The 20178-nt window shown below is 32.2% G+C and overlaps 1 protein-coding gene across 1 annotated transcript in view; it reads right to left on the bottom strand.

Moving 5' to 3' along the window:
• The window catches only part of nbeal2 (neurobeachin-like 2), a 90538-nt gene that overhangs the window by 46846 nt on the left and 23514 nt on the right, over window positions 1-20178 (bottom strand). Inside the window, 9 exon segments of the mRNA XM_051130813.1 lie at window positions 2015-2113; window positions 3650-3733; window positions 8842-8928; window positions 10946-11052; window positions 14188-14500; window positions 14625-14710; window positions 17093-17175; window positions 19264-19376; window positions 20096-20177. Coding sequence (XP_050986770.1) covers window positions 2015-2113; window positions 3650-3733; window positions 8842-8928; window positions 10946-11052; window positions 14188-14500; window positions 14625-14710; window positions 17093-17175; window positions 19264-19376; window positions 20096-20177 — 1054 coding nt within the window.

The following is a 20178-nucleotide window of genomic DNA, read 5'->3' on the forward strand; positions in this document are numbered from 1 at the left end:
TTGTTGCATGAAATTCAGTGTTATTTTAGAATTTTAGTACTATTAATATAATATAGTTGGATCGGCCACTATATTTTATATTATTTTAAATTAGTTTTTATTTTTATATTTTACATTTTTAGGAAATTTTGTTCTGTATTTTTGTCAGTTTTATTTATTATTATTTCAAATGTCTACATAGTATTTACTTTTTTATTTCAGTTTTATTTTGAGTTTATTTTCAGTGTTAGTAACTTTTGTTTTTCAACTTTAATTTAGAAATGTTGAGTTTTTAAAATTGAATTTTAAATTATTTATTTATTTCAGTTAACCTTTATTTAAATTGTTTTGCAGTAGTTTGAGTTTTGGTTAACAATAATTACAACTGGTATTTTATTTTCAGAACCATTATTATTATAGTAATTTTGTTGTGCATTTTTCTTGGTTTCATTAGGTTTTTTAATGTATACTTAGTTTTTAGTATTTTTAATATATTTTATTTTGGTTTTAAGATATTTTTTCAGTTTTACATTTAGTCATTTTAGTATATCAACTTAGATGAATTAGATTAAAATGTTGGCGTGGCAACTAACTAACTTTCTTTTAGATTTTATATTATTTCATAATATTTTAAATTAGTTTTTATTTGTATATTTCACATTTTCTTTAGTTTAAGAAATTTTGCGTGTTTTTGTCAGTTTTATTTATTTATTTATCATCATCATCATCATCATCAACATTATGTCTATTAAGTATTTATTTTTTTATTTCGGTTTTATTTGAGTTATTTTCAGTTTTAGTAACTTTGGTATTTCAACTTTAATTTAAAAAGTTTGTTTTACTTAAATGTAAAATTGTATTTTATTTCAGTGGACATTTATTTTTTATTTATTTTAGTCAATAATAATTATGATTGGTGTTTTATTTTTAGTACTATTAATTTAGTATTATAGTATTTATTAATATTTTGATTGTTTTTATATTTTACATTTTAATTGTAACTTTATTTTACATTATTTTATCTTATTTTAGTAATCTTGTTGTGTATTTTAGTTTTTAGCTTTTTTTCATTTCAGTTTTAATTTATTTTCAGTTTTACATTCAGTCATTTTAGTATATTTACTTATATCAGTATATTTAGTATATCAAATTAATTGGATTAAAAATATTTGCTAACTGAATTTTATTTTATATTTATATAATTTCATTACATTTAGTAAGTTAGTTTTTTTTTTATATATTTTACATTTTTTGTTTTGGTTTAAGAAATGTTGGTGTGTTCTTGTCAAGTTTATTTATTTATGTATTTATTTATATGTATTTTTTAAAACATCTACATAGCATTTACTATTTTATTTGATTTCAGACTATTAGCCTATACTGTTTTTGTTTTTTTTTTGTTTTTGATACTGTATTTTTATCATGCTATTTCATTTGACATAACTGTTTTTTGCTTACTTTATTGGACGGCAGTAGTCATTTGGATATGAAGTATTATTTGAAACGTGTCAAATTTGTGTAAAGTGAAGCAGGACGGAGAGGATTCTCTAGTACATTTAAAACAACAGAAGTTAACCAAAGTGTTTACAGGTAAAATGACAAGAAGCCTAAATACTGATACACATCGTACATTAAAACCATTTTTACAGAAGAAAAACTCACTCTCTGTTTCTCACACAGTTGCTATTATATAGTTTAGGAGGCTTGAAACATATAATTATTATTGAATAAAGGTTTTTTAGTGTTTTCAAACTGTTTTTTGCATACTATGGAATTCCACTGGTCATGTGACCTTAAGATGGCTGCCCCCATGAAGCGATCCTCTCAGTGTAAAATTAACCCACTTTTAATAGTCTACTAACAAAAGACTCATGTGAAAGTACATGATTTTAATTGTATGGCTACAAAGCATTTATTAGTTTATGTGTAAAAATTCCTGAGCACACATTCCATCTGTCTAAATGCCAAAAAGGAAGGAAATGTAGGTCACACCATCTGTGATAGTAGTTACACTTAACAGTTCCTTCTCACTCACCATGTTCATCAGCTCCTGCAGGAGCCTTTTGGTGGGTTGTCCTTGACTTTTCAACACATCAAACAACTGCGAGTAGCCAATCCGCTCTTTGAAGACCTCCTGGGAAGACAAACCACACCAAGTAACCCACAGTTACATTACAATTGAACAAGCACACAATACAATCAGTGGTTTTACCACCCTGTTCCCCAAAATAAACCAAAACACAAAAGGTATTATATAAGCAGAAATATTTTCACGTAAAATCAGGATATTAAAGGGGAATATCATGAAAAACAGGATTTTACGTCAAAATTTGTATCCCTTAAAACTGATCTTTGATCATCGAAATGACATATTTAAATGTTTTTCATCTTGTGGAAATAATTTTCTCATGCCTTAAAACAGCTTGAACGTAACTCTACCCCCCTTGCCTCATTTACTATATACGGAAATATGAATATGCAAATTAGCCCCGCCCCCACACACAGTCACACCAGCCACTGAACTGTAGTAAACGCGATATAATGGCGAAACACGGATAATGACTGATAAAACTATGTTTTTACTAGCGGACAACTACAGTAGATACTGTAACATTCGTTAAAGTTACTTTAAGGTGCGTCTGACTCCGGGCTACTTTTACACTGTTACCACGGGTTATTTTTCAAGTTAGCGGTTGTGCTCTATTTAATGCTCTATGTGCTCTATTAAATGCTGTTAGGTTTTGTGCTGAAAACCCTATTGGTATATTTTGCATGCTAATGATAGGAATCTATCCTTTGATGTGATTGGTTACTTATTTTGTGACGTAGCAAAAAAGGACTGTTTCAAACCGCATTTCTGGGACAGCCTTTGGGTAACTACAGATTTAAGGAGAAAATACTCAGCAATGGTGTTGATTAATGGACTGGGACATGGGTTGTCTAAAAGCATATTAAAACACCACATAGACAAATGAACAACATAAAAATCTTGATTTTCACTACAGGGGGACTTTAAGTTAAATTAGAAAGTCTATGATGTAAACGGCTTTCACAATGCAAGGCCACCCAGATTATTTATTGAAACTACGCAGCAAAAACAAAGAAAACATAGCCATAAATCTTCATAGTTGTGCCACAGTATAATGTTTGCTTTGCAAAGAGGGTGTTATTGAAGAACAGGGCGGCACAAACTATATAAAGAGTTTAGCCAATAAAAACAAAGGCATTTACATAAAGTAGCAGCAGTAAAAACATTTCATTCTGATGAGGAGAAAAACTCAACAATGTCATGTTAAATCTACATCATGACATTGTATTTTGATTTAAGAAAGCGAAACCTTAATACACTAATGATAAACAAAAAACAGGATATGGAATTGACACATTTGGGCCTGACAAATAACTGTCAGTAAGTGTAATAAAATAAAGGAGGAAACGCATGTCGTGATGTCATCATGGGTGACCTGTTTCTCGCAGAACCACATCAAATGTGCTGATAAGATTAACCACACACGCATAAGGGCCACAGTTATCATACACATGCACTTTGACTTATCAAGCTGATAAGACAAGAGACGTCTGTAAGCTGACCTTTCAGAGACTTTAGAAAAACAAACATAAGGAATGAGAGGAGAGGAGGTGTAAGAAATGAGTCGATGGCATGTCATACCTTGGCAGAGGGCGAGTTGCTCATAATTGCAGTGAGAACTCGAATGGCGTGAACGGTGATGCAGTCAGAGCCCTTTTCCCAGACCTACACACATATGTAACATACACACATTTAGTTCATATTCACATTCTTATGTATCAAATGATTAGTTCACCCGAGAATAAGTATTCTGTCAATACTCATGTATTTCCAAACCCATAAGAGAATTTTAATGAAGAACCAGTGACATTTTGTTTGGGGTTAGTTCACCCAAAAATGAAAATTCTGTCACTAATTACTCACCCTCATGTCGTTCCAAACCTGTTTAGGAACACAACTGATACGTTGAAGGCCTAGAAAGGTCGTAAAGACATCGTTGAAATAGTCCGTGTGACATCAGTGGTTCAACCACAATGTTATAAAGCAACGAGAATACTTTTTGTGCGCAAAGAAAACAAAAATAATGACCTTATGCAACAATTTCTTCTCTTTAAAGGAGAACAACAATTTACAAATAATTTACTCACCCTTGTCATCCAAGATGTTCATGTCTTTCTGTCTTCAGTCGTAAAGAAATTATGGTTTTTGAGGAAAACATTTCAGGATTTTTCTTCATATAATGAACTTCAATTGTGCCCCCGATTTTGAACTTCCAAAATGTAGTTTAAATGCAGCTTCAAAAGGCTCTAAACGATCCCAGCCGAGGAAGAAGGGTGTTATCTAGCAAAACGATTGGTTATTTTTTTCGAAAAATAAAAATGTGTATACTTTTTAAGCACAAAAGTTTGTGTAGCACAGGCTCTGAGATGCACGTTCACGACACTATGTACTATTGAATTACGTCGAAAGGTCACGGGGAACTACAGACACAGTGTTTACAAAGCGAACGTGCAAAGACTAACAAAGTGCAAGTAAGTCAAACACTGTTTACAACAAAAAGCTACAACGATGTAGGACGATTCTGAAGTTGTAGGAGAAAATAAGATGGAGTTTTTCCGCCATACTCTACCTTTTTGAGCCGGAGTACACAGACGATGAACTTAGACATGATTCGTAGTAGTGATGGGAAGTTCGGATCATTTTACCGACTCGGACCTTTGAGTCTCGTTCAGAAAAATGAACAAACCTTTTTTCGAGTCACTTCGTTCATTTTAGCAAAATATAATTAAAATGTTACATGTTACTTCCCTAACACATCTACTGCTTACACAAACGTTGATCACACTACAAACAAGACAAAACTGTAATGCTATAACAAACAAAAAAGATTAATTCATTGTTTACCTGGGTCTTTAGTCTATGATTAGCTCACCTCACCTCTTATCTGACAAGTTTTTGGGTTTGAGTCGTTCACTCATCACGCGACAGCCCCATAAGATGAATGAACAACTCGAAAAACCTGAAGATTCGAAACAGGTAAACTAATTCCAGTACAGACCCTAATAGGATGTTGCGCATGCGTGACTGAACGAATCACTTCCCGAGACGACTCGTTCTTCCCGAGTCACATTAACGAATCATTCAAGAACGCGCATCTCAGAGCCTGTGCTACACGAGCTTTTGTGCTTAAAATGTGTATTTTTCAAAAAAATACACATTTTAAGGCTTCTTCCTCGGCTGGGATCGTTTAGAGCCTTTTGAAGCTGCATTTAAACTACATTGTGGAAGTTCAAAATCGGGGGCACAATTGAAGTCCATTATATGGACAAAAATCCTGAAATGTTTTCCTCAAAATCCATAATTTCTTTACGACTGAAGACAGTAAGACATGAATGTCTTGGATGACAAGGGTGTGAGTAAATTATTTGTAAATTGTTCTGGAAGTTGACTTCTCCTTTAACGTCTTTAACAGTCTGGGCCTTGAATGTGTCAGTTGCGTCACTGTCTATGCAGGGTCAGACAGTTCTCAGATTTCATCAAAAATATCTTAATTTGTGTTCCAAAGATGAACAAAGGTCATACAGGTTTGGAACGACATGAGGGTGAGTAATTAATTACTGAATTTTCCTTTTTTGGGTGAACTATCTCTTTAACACAGATTAGATTTAGATTTTAAAGCTTCAGTGAATTTTCAGTGAACAATGATACATGTTTTGGTCTGTTCAAGACTTGGAGTATAGTGCGTACAGACTACTTTCATTGTGTATTAATGGTGTTTTAAGGCCATTTCAGACCTTGACGGACATGGACACTATAAATATTGTTGTATGAGCTGAGCAAAAACTCTTCCGAATTTCTCCTTTTGTTTTCCACAGAAAATAATAGAAAAATATGGGTTTGGAATGACATTAAGGTAAGTAAATTATAACATACAATGCCATTCAAAAGTTTGGTGTCAGTAAGATTTTAGATTTTTAAGAAATTAATACTTTTATTCAGCAGGGATGCATTTAATTGATTAAAAGTGACCGACTTATTATATACTGTATAAGTGATCGACATATATATTATATACACTGCCATTCAAAATGTAAGGTTAAGTAAGATTTTTCATGTTTTTTTTTTTTTAAAGAAGTCTTTCCTGCTCATCAAGGATGTATTTATTTGAATAAAAATACAGAAAAACTGAATTATTGTGAAATATTATTGCAATTTAAAATAGTGGTTTTGTATTTTAATATAATTTAAAATACAATTTATTCTTGTGATGCAAAGCTGAATTTTCAGCATCATTACATTGGGCTAAGACTGGGATATTAATGATTTTAAAAATTTAGCTTTGTACCACAGGAATAAATTACATTTTAAAGTAAAACATTTTAAACCACTATTTTGAAGTACAATAATATTTCAAAATAATATGTTTTTTCCCCCTGTATTTTTAATCAAATAAACACAGCCTTGATGAGCAGAAAAGACTTTTAATTTTACTGATCGTAATTTATATATATATATATTTATATATACACACATTTATTTTAAATTCTGAAAAATTTTGTGTTTTTACTGTATGTTTGATCAAATAAATGCAGCCTTGGTGAGCGTAAGTGACTTCTTACAAAAATGGTTTAAAAAACATCTTACCGACCTCAAACGTTTGATCAGCAGTGTGAACATTTATGTGAAATATTCCTTTTAATTGAACAGTTTCAGAGAGATGCATGCAAGGATGAGATATTCATGAATCCTGAACATTCCTCCTTGAAGTGCAAGATTCTGTTAAAAACAAACTGAACACAAATTAATGATCATGTTAAATGAAAGAGATTAAAACATGCAAAAGTAAAGCCAATTTCTCACTTTTAACCTCAAAATATTTACCATCACTCCACCACAAATATCCCACCAAATGAAACATATACCAAATGTTACACCCACAGCACCACAGCTACACTAGACATGCTAAAAATCTAGAAACACTCTGCAAGCTGCAAGACAACATGCAAGCTGACACGGCCTTGCGAGTACATCCACACACTCACTCACACACACACACACATGTGCACACCACACAAAACCACAAGAAGCAGGATCCTCACCCTCCAACTCTGTGTACTGACACCGTCTGTACTGAAACCTTTAAAAATGTACTGATATGGTACCATGGTATCAAATGGTAATTTTATACTACTATGTAATGTCCATATTTATACACAACAGTGTTATTATTAACCAAATACATCTGTTAATTTATATAAAGCTGAGGCAAACTTACACTATCGAAAATTAGAAATGCTGCCTTGGCGACTAACTGAACGTAGTTTATGCGAAATAATAAAATTGTTAACTGAAATAAAACAAACTAAATCCAAAATACAACTAAATTAAAACTATATATATGTATATATATATATATATATATACATATATATAAAACTATATATAAAAAATAAGATTTTTAATGTTTTTTAAAGAAGTCTCTTCTGCTCACCAAGCCTGAATTTATTTGATCCGAAGTACAGCAAAAAAAATTGTTGAAATATTTTTACTATTTAAAGTAACTGTTTTCTATTTGAGTATATTTTAAAATGTAATTTGTTTCTGTGATTTCAAAGCTGAATTTTCAGCATCATTACTCCAGTCTTCAGTGTCACACTATCCTTCAGAAATCATTCTAATATTCTGATTAATTATTAATGTTGGAAACAGTTGTGCTGAACATCCTTGCTGAATAAAATTATAGTCTTTCAAAGAAAGAAAGATAGAAAAACATTTTTAAACCATACCAAACTTTAAACCATAATGTATATTGTTACAAAAGATTTCTATTTTCAAAAAATACTGTTCTTTTTCTAACATTTTATTCATCAAAGAAACATAAAAAAAGTTTCAAAAAACATTTATTATTATTATGTTGAAAACAGCTGAGTAGAATTTTTTTCAGGTTTCTTTGATGAACAGAAAGTTGAATAACAGAAATACAAATCTTTTGTAATGTGTTTATCATCACTTTTGATCAATTCATTGCATTCTTGCTAAGTAAAAGTATTAATTTATATTTCTTTCCCAAGAACTGACTCCAAGCTTTTGAATGGTATAGTGTATAATGTTTCAAAAGCGTTTTATTTCAGATAAATGCTGATCTTTGGATCTTTCTATTCATCAAAGAATCCTCAACTGTACTCAACTGTTTTATATATTGATAACAATTATAATAAAATGTTTCTTGAACAGCAAATCAGCATATAAAATTTCTTAAGGATCATGTGACACTGAAGACTGGAATAATGAAGCTGAAAATGCAGCTTGGATCACAGGAATAAATTACATTAAAAAAAAATATTCAAATAGAAAACTGTTATTTTAAATACTAAAATATTTCACAATATTAATGCTTTTTCTGGATCAAATAAATGCAGGCTTGGTGAGCAAAAGACAGTTCTTTAAAAAACGTTAAAAATCTTACTGTTCAAAAACTTCTGACTGGCAATGTATAAATGGTTAAAAATAAAAAAGCACTCAAAAAAAGCACACAAATTTGTTCTAGATCATTTTACATGACATTATATCCATTCTGATGATACTTTCTCCCTAAAATATTGATTTTTTTATTGCATTTAAGCCAACTGTGTCACAAAATGGCACATGCAGATGTTTTGCTACTGTATATTCACCTAGACAACATAGCGCGCTGTTTATGCAGAATCTAATGTTGCTCAGTCAGCAGTTATCTGTCTGTGTATTCGTCTGTGTGCCTGTGTTTGTGTCAGTCAAGTGAAGGGTGGGTTTCCTGCTGACGAACGCCACACTGATCAGCGGTGAAGGGAAAGTACCTGCTCCACTTCAGCCTCTGTGAGCAAACGTGTAGTGAGGTCACATTGGCCCTCACTCTCCACCTTAAACCTGTTACTCTGATATAGCTGCAGGACAGACACACAGTCACACACACAGCGTCACAAACAAACATGAACACGAGTGAGTCCGAGATAAAATAAGCAAGCAGTAACTGAACAGGTAAGGCAAAAAAGTAACAGCAAAAGACGAGAAAGAGAAGCTCTACGAAATCCTCATTACTCAACATAACACCTGGTTACAACATACTTAAAAACCACCCAGCTTACCAAAACTGACTGTCATCACATACAAACATATGACGCAGACCCTATATTTCATCACAGGATGGAAACAGAGGCCGTGCTACAAATAATTACTGCTCGTCATTTTAATGCAAGTTGTAAATTGTCTATTGGTCTATTTTTATGTTAGTAAAATATTGAGTAAGTAATATATTGGCTTTATGGATAACGTATAACAAATAAGTGTTATAAAAATCTAGTTTCAAATAGTTTCAAGTTCTTAGAATTGCAACATTTGTATTCGTGTTGGTATGATGAAATGTAATTTAAGTAGTCAAGTACTAACATGTTTTCCATGAATTCATGTGTACATATTTTAAACATTCTTACAAAAAAGTAGTTTATTTTTTTGCAAATGAAGTATTAATTAAATATCATTACCTCTAATACAATTTTAATTCAATAAATAAATAAATATCATTACATTTTAGTGAGCTGCACAACGTGACTTTTAACGCCTGAAATGAACAAATCTTTTTCTGTCAAAGGCCAAATCTGAACTTTCTGTCTGCAGGGATCCTCTCTATGATATCATTTCCTGTTTTCTTCTGCAAGTTGGTTGCACCGACTGACTTTGATTTGGCAGATACATTTTTTTTTTCTCCTCCCCAAATAATTGTCAAATTACTTTAAAAAGAAACGTACATTTTAAGCATTTTATCTTGATTCTGTTCACAAAATGTATGTAAAAGAACTGCTTTGCATGTTAATTGAAATAAATCTGAAATAAAATATAAATATTAGTTAAATAATTAAATGCAAGTTTGAAGTAAATTAATGACTAAAGCAAAAATACATTTATATATATTAAAAAAAAAATTAAAAATTAAAACTGTTAAAAAGCACATAAAAATGGCTAACATTTAATTAAAATTAAAATATGCATATGAAAACTAATTCAAAACATCAGTAAAATAGTACATAAATAATACTAAAATAACATTGGTATTTTTGGGAAAGTTGGCCTGCCCTGTGGTGTTTTTTGGTTGGTGGCACCAAGTGACATTGACCAATGTTTTTTGTTTTTTTGTTTTTTTGCAAAAAATGCAAATTAGAAATTTTGCCCTGGTAACTGAAATATGTTTAGGTGAAGCACTAAAATTAATGACTGAAATAAAAATTTATATATATATATATATATATAAAACTGTAATTAAATATGTAATTAAATATTACAAATGTTGAAAGCACATAAAATGACTAAAAATTCAATTAAAATGTAAATTTTCATGTGAAAACTAATTCAAAACATCAATAAAATTGTACATAAATAATACTAAAATAACACTGGTATTTTTGGGAAAATGTGGTGTTAGTTGGCTGGTTTTGACATTGATTTTGCAGACAAATGTTTTTCAAATATTTATGAAAATTACTTATTAAAATGATGAAATTCATAAATAATAAAAAAAATAATAATAAAAAAAAGTGTTTTTTGGTTGGTGGTACCACTTGACATTGATTTGGCAGACAAATGTTTTTCAAATATTTATGAAAATTACTTATTTAAATTATGACATTCATGAATTATTTAGGCTTTTGATATTAGGATAAAAAATTAGGATTTAAATGATTGATATTATTAAAAAAAAAAAAAATCATTTAAAGCAACCTCTGGATTAAACCATGGTGAATCTGTGGTTCAGATTAGTCAACCTGCGTTCAGTAGTCTGCTTGTTATCTGTCAAAACAAACATCAGCGGACCGCCACATTTCCATTGAATCATTCGAATCCTCAGGGCTGAAATTGAAAGCGCTGCTGCAGATATCTTAGAGGGTTTAAGAAGGTAGCATTCCTGACCTTGCTGTTCTGGATGAGGCGGAGGATGTGCTCGAAACAGTTGTTATTGAGAAAGATAGCCTGCAACACTGGCCGGTCTGAACACTGCAGGATCTCTGGGATAGCATCTGCAGGACAAAAACACAAGAACATTCAGTCATTTTGACCTGTGCCTTCTGGAGAGATAACACTGTGCCAGTTTTAAGCACTTAAATAAACAGTGCTCGGACGTCTGCATTACTCATGAAGAAGAAATTAAATGCAACCAAATAGCTGTTTTGTGGCCTTTGCAACTTCTCTATTTTAATCGTTTCCAGAGAACTGGCTACAATGACTCTGAACTTCTGCAAATAGGGTGGAAGTTCACCACAAACACATTATAAAGGTTTAAAAACAACATCAAACATATCACACACAGTGATCTGGGTTGAATATCTAGAATCAGAAGCTCTGCAACTCAACACGCAACATTCAACAGCATTGTTGTGTTGATATGCAACCTCAAGGCATTTTTTATTTACTACAAGATAACATCATGACGTAATATCAAATTACATGGCAATTACATATAATACTTCTGGGAAGCTGGTGTGACATGTACTCCATCTAACTATTCAAGGAGCACTTTCTACTTGTTCTATAACTGTAATGCATGCAGTTTTATGACCTCATATTAACTGAGAAACATGGGCCCTCATTTATCAACAGTGTGTAAAAAAGGTTCTATACTTTGTCATTATATTTACACACATTCCTACATATAAGTACAAGTTGGTAGATCACACACTTTGCGTGAAACTTTGCTTACGCACTCATTACGCACAATTTTGTGTGTATGCGCTGTTGAGAAATGAGGGCTTTGAAATATTTGTATTAAATTATTTTGCAGGACCATTTAATATATATTATAACTGAACTAGTAAAGGCAAAAAGTGTTTAAAGGAAACAGTGACCACACACTTTCTTCATATTCACATAAATTTTAACCAAAAATTTTCATTCAGTATCGACTACCCTTACAAATACAGAAACCTAGTTGTAGAACCAAAGCTGTAAAGGCATCACGAAAGCTACACCAAATAATTCTCACTAAACGCACAGACTTCGAGAATTTAATATACACGAACACAACTGCAAATACAACGCAACGCAAATTATCAACAAAGCAAATAAGCCAGTGCAAACACAACACTGCATTATATAAAAAATTATTTGCTTAATAAAACTGATGTATTCAAATTTCTGCAGTCCTGCAATGCTGTAACCACTAGGATAAAACCACCCACCCATGTATACAGATGTTCTACAAATCTGTACAAATGTACCTTTGTGCCTTTAGCTGATTTATTTATTTAATTTATTTTACTTTATTTATATATTCTTTTAATGTATTTGGTGTATTATGAGTATTTGTATGTGTTTGTTAAGTACTGTATATGTGAAGCACCACAAAAGTCTGAATTAATTGCCCTAAGGGGATTAATAAAGCTCTAAACTAAACTACAGGGTGATGATCCTTAATGTTTAGAGATTAGGATTGTAATGTACTGACACATAAGTTTTGTTCAGAAACTCATCAGCTGCTTACTGCTTACTTAGTCAGCTGCTTTCTTAAGCAGAACAAAAACAAAACAGAAGAGAAGAGAACAGAACAGAACAAAACCAAACAGAGCAGCTGCTTTCTTAAGCAGAACAAAACAAAACAGAAAAAAAAAAAACAAAACAAAACAACAGAAGAGAACAGAACAGAACAAAAAAAAAAAAAAACAAAACAGAACAAAACAAAACAAAAAAGCAGAACAAAACGAAACAGTACAGAACAAAGAAAACAAAAAAGAACAGAACAGAACAAAACAAAAAAGCAAAATAAAATGAAACAGAACAGATTGAAACAAAAAAGCAAACAAAACAGAAGAGAAGAGAACAGAACAAAATAAAACAAACAAACAAAGAGAAAAACAAAACAAAACAAAAACAACTCAAACAGAACAAAACAAAAGAAAACAGAACAGAACAAAAAAGCAAAACAAAACAGGACAGAACAAAACGAAAAGAACAAAAAACCAATACACAACAGAAGGGAACAAAACACAACAGAACAAAAAACGAAACAGAACTAAACAAAACAAAACAAAAAGAAACAGAACAAAACAGAACAAAAACAAACAAAACAAAAACAAACAAAACAAAAACAGAAAAGAAGAGAAAAACACAAAACAAAACAGAACAGAACAAAACAAAAACCTAAACAAAACAGAAGAGAACAAAACACAACAGAACAAAAAACGAAACAGAACTAAACAAAACAAAACAAAAAGAAACAAAACAAAAACAAAATAGAAGAGAACAACACAAAACAGAACAGAACATAACAAAAAACCTAAACAAAACAGAAGAGAACAGAACAAAAAACAGAACTGAACAAAACGGAACACAACTGAAGAGAACCAAAAAAAAAAAAAAAAAAAAACAAACAAAAGAAAACAAATGAAAAAAAATAAAACAGACCAACAACAACAACAGAACAAAAAAAAAAAAAAAAACAGAACAGAAGAGAACAATACAAAAAAAATAAAAATAATAATAATAAAAAAGAAACAAAACAAACTAAAAGATAAAACATAACTATCCTAACTTCAAAAAACTTTAAAAGTGAGTGATTTGAAACACTCTACAAAGGTAGGTACTGCACACAGATAGTATTCTGCATAGGAGACTCAACTCAATAAAGCCTGACATTAATGTGTTACTAAACTAGTAACCAACCAACCAAATAAACAATTATTGGTTAAAATGATACATTTTAAATACATCAAATTAAATATACTTATTTTAAGCAACATTTCTATTACCAATTCAACCATCTTGGATAAACCTGTTCACTGGGCTTGTTAGAAGACATTCTGGGACTGTTTTCTCTACATGCAATGCAGTCTTAGTTTGAATCAGGCTAAAATTGGGTATCTTATGAGGCAGAATAATTCAATTAGGAAATATTGGTGGATTTAAAGAATAGTTCACCCAAAAATGAAAATTTACGCACCCTTGCTAACCTTTATTACTATTACAAGATAATTGTTATAATTGTGTTCTGCAAAACACAAACGATTTTTCTTAAATATATATATATATACTGTTTTCAACCAAAAGTTGAAATGGTCAGTGGGGTGCAATGCTGAGACGCTTTTTAAAATATCTTCATTTGTGTTCCACAGAAGAAAGTCATGAATGAAAAAAATGGTAAATGGCAAATATTCTCTTACTCAGCATTTGTTCGAGAAGGGTAATGAGGTTATCCTCCCAGCTCTGCATATCTCTCTGCTGGCTGTCCGGTGGCCGGTTCCAATTCAGCAGCTGGAAGTAACCGTCCAGTACTGTCCGGATCTCCACCTGCCTCTCGGACGGACTGCTGGAGTGCAGAAGGTGGATCATTGCAGTCAGACACCGCAGGGTCATTCTGAGCAGGCAAGAATTCTTGGGCTCTTCTGGGGATGAGCCAGGAGTGAGGCACCAGGAACGCAGCACAGACATGAGGTCCTTCACAGCCTGGGGGGTAATGGAGAGTAGGCCGTTCCTCTAAAACACACACAAAACAACAGCACATTAGACACTGAAATAGTGAGGTAAAATCAGAGATCTTTCCGAACCCCTCGTACGTCAATACATCTCAATGTAAACAGGACCAGAGAGTCTAATTTACCTTGCATCCACTGATTACAGCTCCCTGTAGATGCACCAGCCTCACCACGAGTGGCTCTGGGATTAGTTCACTCTCTTGTAGGTAGTCTGTGGGTGTAACCAGTCATTTAGTTGAAAAAATAAAAATCTTAAAGCTGAGAACTGTGTGTGCAATTGTCATTATTTTAACATTTTAACATTTGTTGAAGAAAAAGTTCACAAAAGTGACCCTGGGCCACAAAGCCAGTCGTAAGTTGCATGGGTATTTTTGTAGAAATAGCCAATAATTGTATGTGTCAAAATTATGGATCATTAGAATATTAAGTAAAGTACTTTTGTAAATTTCCTACCGTAAATATATCAAAACTTAATTTTTGATTAGTAATATGCATTGCAGCCTTTTGTTGTGCTTGTAAACGTACTGCTTCTCTAATATTGCCTTTTATCATCGCTGGCTTCTTATCTTCTTTATTTGGACTAACAAGTATTTCTGAACCACAAGTTGTAAGTAAGATTGATACATTATGTGTACATTTTCAACTGAGTGCTCAAAATAACAAGTTGTTTGTGCTAATATGTAATGTATACCTAGTGCAGGTTTCCAGGTAAATCATGATATTACTGTCTTACTAAAATAGTTCTGATAATTCGCTGTGAACCCACTATTTCCTAAAAATGTAGACTGTTAATGTAGACTGTCATTGTTATATTTACTTTGTCTAACAATAATTTAGACATATTTTGTGTTACAAACTGTATTGTTTCATGAGTTAGTCATGTTAGCACTCAGCTAACATATCCACTGTTATTGTTTTGTTAAGTGTTTAGAGTTTAGCAGCTAAACTTCAGCTGTCGACATGATTTGTTTGCATAAGTGTTCAAATGTTTTTATGTCATTATTTTAAGAACGGACTGGAGCACTATATTACTGGTTTGGTGCATGCTTTGTCAATGGTAGCCAGGGTTGCCAGGTTTTCACAACAAACCCCACTCAATTGCTACTCAAAAGTAGTCCTAAACCTTTCCAATCTCATTTTGAAGGGGGTCCCTGTTAATTGCATTCCAAGGTATAAAACACACAATTTTTTGTCGGGTTTCCCCTGGTAAATTTGCATTACAGAGGCTAAAAATTATGGTATTGGGGTTGATTCAACCTACGGACATCAAAAACAATCGCGGACTTGGCAACGATACTCCTCTCTGTACCAGTCACAACAGGTGTGGCCAGCTGACCAATCAGAGCAGAGTAGGCTTATGGAAGGGAGGGGTTTACAGACCTTACACTCAGAACTGATCAAACAAATTGTTTTGAAATCATTGAGTTTATATTCTGAGAAAATTACAAAAAGTTTTCTGAGCTTAGATGCATTTAAACCTGTTGTAGGGGACTCCAACGCAATATTAGGACAATTTAAAATACCATATGACCTGCTCTTTAACAAGGAACTGTCATGTAATTGGAATCACCTATCATACAAAATTAACCAGAATTAACCAACTCAGGGTTTAAAGGCTTTTGTTGCTCTGTTTAATGAAACTACAAGAAAGAAATAATTAACACCAAAGCAAAAAACAAAACAAAAAGCTAAAGAAACAAAACTAAACAAAACAACAACAAAACTAAAGCAAACTAAAACAAAAACAAAACATCAAAATGTGTTTTTGAGTTTTAAGTTGCAGCACAGCATGAACCTGAAATTTCTTTCTTATTTTTATTTATTTATTTGCCAGATTTGCCATGCCACTCACATAAACACAAAATTCTGCTCCAAAACCATGAAGTCTGTGCTCATAACGACACCCTATGGTAGTTTGAGTACATGAGAAAATCGAACAAACCTTATACAGACATGTTTACCATTATATCATAAACCCCATGTGGAAATCTTTTGCTGAAAAACAACTTTTCAGCACAAGAAACCAGTTTACCTCGCCTCATGACCGCAAGCCACTTGGACCCACTGCAGCTTGTCTACTAACTACATATAGGTGTGGAAGTTGCTCCGCAGAGCTTATAATCACTAGCACAAAGCTTGCATCAATGTCAGGATTATGTTATTTGTTTTAGCCTTTGTCTGCAGGCTGCAACACAGTCCTGCGTCTCAAATTTGTTAAGCTGTGAGCTTATGAGAAGTCCAGTTCAAATCTAGACTATACAAATATATTCTACATAGTCAATATATATTTGATATTCTACAATATGTCCAGATGGACACAAACTAACAAAAGAAACAAATCATAACCATTTATCACTGAAAAGGACAACTCCACTGATTAAAGGATTTAAATGAAAAACATTTAAAGACAAATAACATGACAAAACAGAGCCTTTAATCATTGTGGATTAATACTACAGGGATCAAATCACCGTTTCTACACAAACAAAATTTATTCTCCTGGGTGGCGGGATGTGTGATAACTCCCAGGATGCGAAGATGGGAGTAAATGGAGATTAAAGATTGTGTCAGGAGCCAGGAGTGGGTGACGTACCGTGGAAGAGCAAAGGAAGCTCCTCTGGTAGAACAAGAGGGGAGAATTTATACTTGCTTCTCTCCAACATACTGACCTCCTCCCTGAAAAACACACAAATCAAAGCTCTTTATGGAAATATTTGATACATTCTTACTTATTACTAAAACAATAAGCTACAGGACACTGGAATAACTCATCTTCTTAATCCATAGTCAAGGATATATCTTGAATTTTCATGATTTAAGCATAAATCTATCAAAGAGCTTTTTTTAGTAATAATAAACAACCGGTAACACTTTATTTTAAGGTGTCCTTATATGTACTTACTATTATAATAACAATTAATTATGCATAATTACATGCAAGTAACCCTAAACTGAACCCTAATCCTAACCCTAGCCATATAGTAAGTACATGTAGTTAATTAATATTACTCTGTACTTAAATGTATAATTACACTGTAAAAAGAACACCTTCAACAACTATACATACACTGGTACATGTACATATAATGGTACCAGGTGATTAATCTACTCATACACTTTTGTTTTCATATTTTACTTTTCTCACCTCAGTGGCAACTTGTTTCTTATCTCAAGCATAAATATCCCCAAAATAATGAATTATTAAATAATAATATCAATAATGGAAGTACAATAATGGTACAAGTTGATTAATGTACTCATTCACCATAGACATGAATTATGTTGACTTTTCTCACCCTAATAGCAACTTGTTTCATGTTTAAAGCATAAACCTTTAACAGAATAATTAATTATTAAATAAGAATATTATTAATTGAAGTACAATTGCGTTATCAGGTTGCAATACCATGGTATTTTGATATTTCATGATTCAAGTTGATTAATCGACTCATACACCACAGTGCTGGCATGAATTATGCTTATTTTTCTTACCCACAGGCAACTTTTTTTGGGAGCATGAATCGCCAAAAATAATACATTATTAAATTTAACAACAACAATATAAGTAAAATTACAGGTTATACCAAGTATGTCTCAAGCTATATCATTGTACAATATGATTAATCTACTCATATACTATTATGTTGACAAAAATACTTCCATGAAAACATGGTGACACTTTATTACTTTACTATAGTACAAGGGACCACTCAATTTGTGTGCCAAATATACTACCAGTCAAACATTTTTAAACACTAAGATTTTAAAAAGTTTTTTTTTTTTTTAAAGAAGCATCTTGTGCTCAGCAAGCCTGTATTAATTTGACCCAAAGTACAGCAAAAGCAGTAAAATGTTGAAACATGTTAAATGTTAAATGCTGAAACATTTTAAAATATATTAAAATAGAAAGCAGTTATTTTAAATAGTAAAAATTACTATTTAAAATAACTGTTCTATTTTAATATATTTTAAAACGTAATTTATTCTTGTGATCAAATCTAAATTTCCAGCATCATTACTCCAGTCTTCAATGTCACATGATCCTTCAGAAATCATTCTATTATGCTGATTTGTTGTTCAAGAAACATTTTTATTATTATTATCATCAATATTTATTTAAAACTACATTTTTTCAGGATTCTTTGATGAATAGAAAGAATAGATTTCAGATAAATGCTGTTCGTCTGAACTTTCTATTCATCAAATAAACCTGAAAAAACACTATTCAGCTGTTTTCAACATAATAAATGTTTTTAAGCTGCAAAATTATTAAAATGATTTCTGAAGAATCATGTGGCTGGAGTAATGATGCTAAAAATTCAGCATTGAAATCAAAAGAATAAATTACATTTTAAAATGTATTAAAATAGAAAACTGTTATTTTAAATAGTAAAAATAATATTTCAAAATTTTACTGTTTTTGCTGTACTTTGGATCAAAAAAAAAATGCAGGCTTGGTGCATTTGGTTCAGTTAGTCTACCTGTAGGCTGTTTGCAGGGGCAGAGAAAGATGGACTGTTTCATTACACACACTGGTTTATAACCAGCACGTTAATGGAAGGGCAGAACAGTGCTCGATGAAGAGATGCACACATGCTGTGGGAAGTTTATGCTGTGTGTGAGCATAAGAAGGCTTGAGAGCTGAGGACTGGGTGTGTTATTAACAGTTAAAGTGGAGCTGAAACAGAGCTAGCTGCTCTTAATGGCTCCTACGCATTCCTATTGTGGTTTAACACCCTGCCCAACTCATAGACACACACTCACCCTGCCTGCCGTCTCCTCCACGTCTGATAAGGGTCAAAGAGGTTTTCACATAGCAGCAGGCCATGCTGTACCACCGACTCTAAAGTGCTCTGATCATCTGGCTGCTTCTTCAGCTGTAACACACATACATACACACTTGACTCAAACTGAATACACAAACTGAGTACTGCATACAAAAATCTGTTTTTGACTTGTTAACACACAAACATTCCTTTGAATAACGCTAAGGTCTTCCACCCAAAGCTTTCTGATTCAACCTGTTCTGTTAGTTCACAAGCCTACAATAACACCACAAGTACATGTATAGTAATAACAATAGCTACATAGTAATACAATTAAGTGAACAAAAGTTACAATGGTATGCTTGGAATAAATAAACATGCAACATAAATTTGAACTAGCTTTAAAATTAGAAAAATGATAATGAATATAACACCTTTACTTAGTCTTTTGTGTGGCTTTCTGATATTGAGCGAATAATGGAGTGGTGACAAGAAAAATTGAGAAACAATAGAATTAAATTAGTTCTAATTCAATAGGTCATTAGAGCTTTGAGACATTGTACGTTTTTAAAAACAAAGGTAAAAACTGTCACTGGAATGAAACCCTTTCAAAAGGTACTAATATGTACACTTTAGGTACAATCATTACCTTTTAAAATACTATCATGTACCTTTAAGCTACTAATATGTACTAGAAGATGAGGGAAACTCGATTAGAACATGATGCAAGCTAGACTCAAACTCGCATTTCCCACATGAGCACCATAGCTCAATGTATCAGCAGGGGTGCAAACCACTTTGAAATGGTTTCACAGACTTTGATTTCTTACCTGAGTCAAACAGAAGTTTAGGAGCTTGATTGTCTCAAACACAAACCCCGGAGTCTTTTCAGAGTCTATATTCTCCATATTCC

Source organism: Labeo rohita, chromosome 16 (genome assembly GCF_022985175.1).
Source record: "Labeo rohita strain BAU-BD-2019 chromosome 16, IGBB_LRoh.1.0, whole genome shotgun sequence".
NCBI lineage: Eukaryota > Metazoa > Chordata > Actinopteri > Cypriniformes > Cyprinidae > Labeo > Labeo rohita.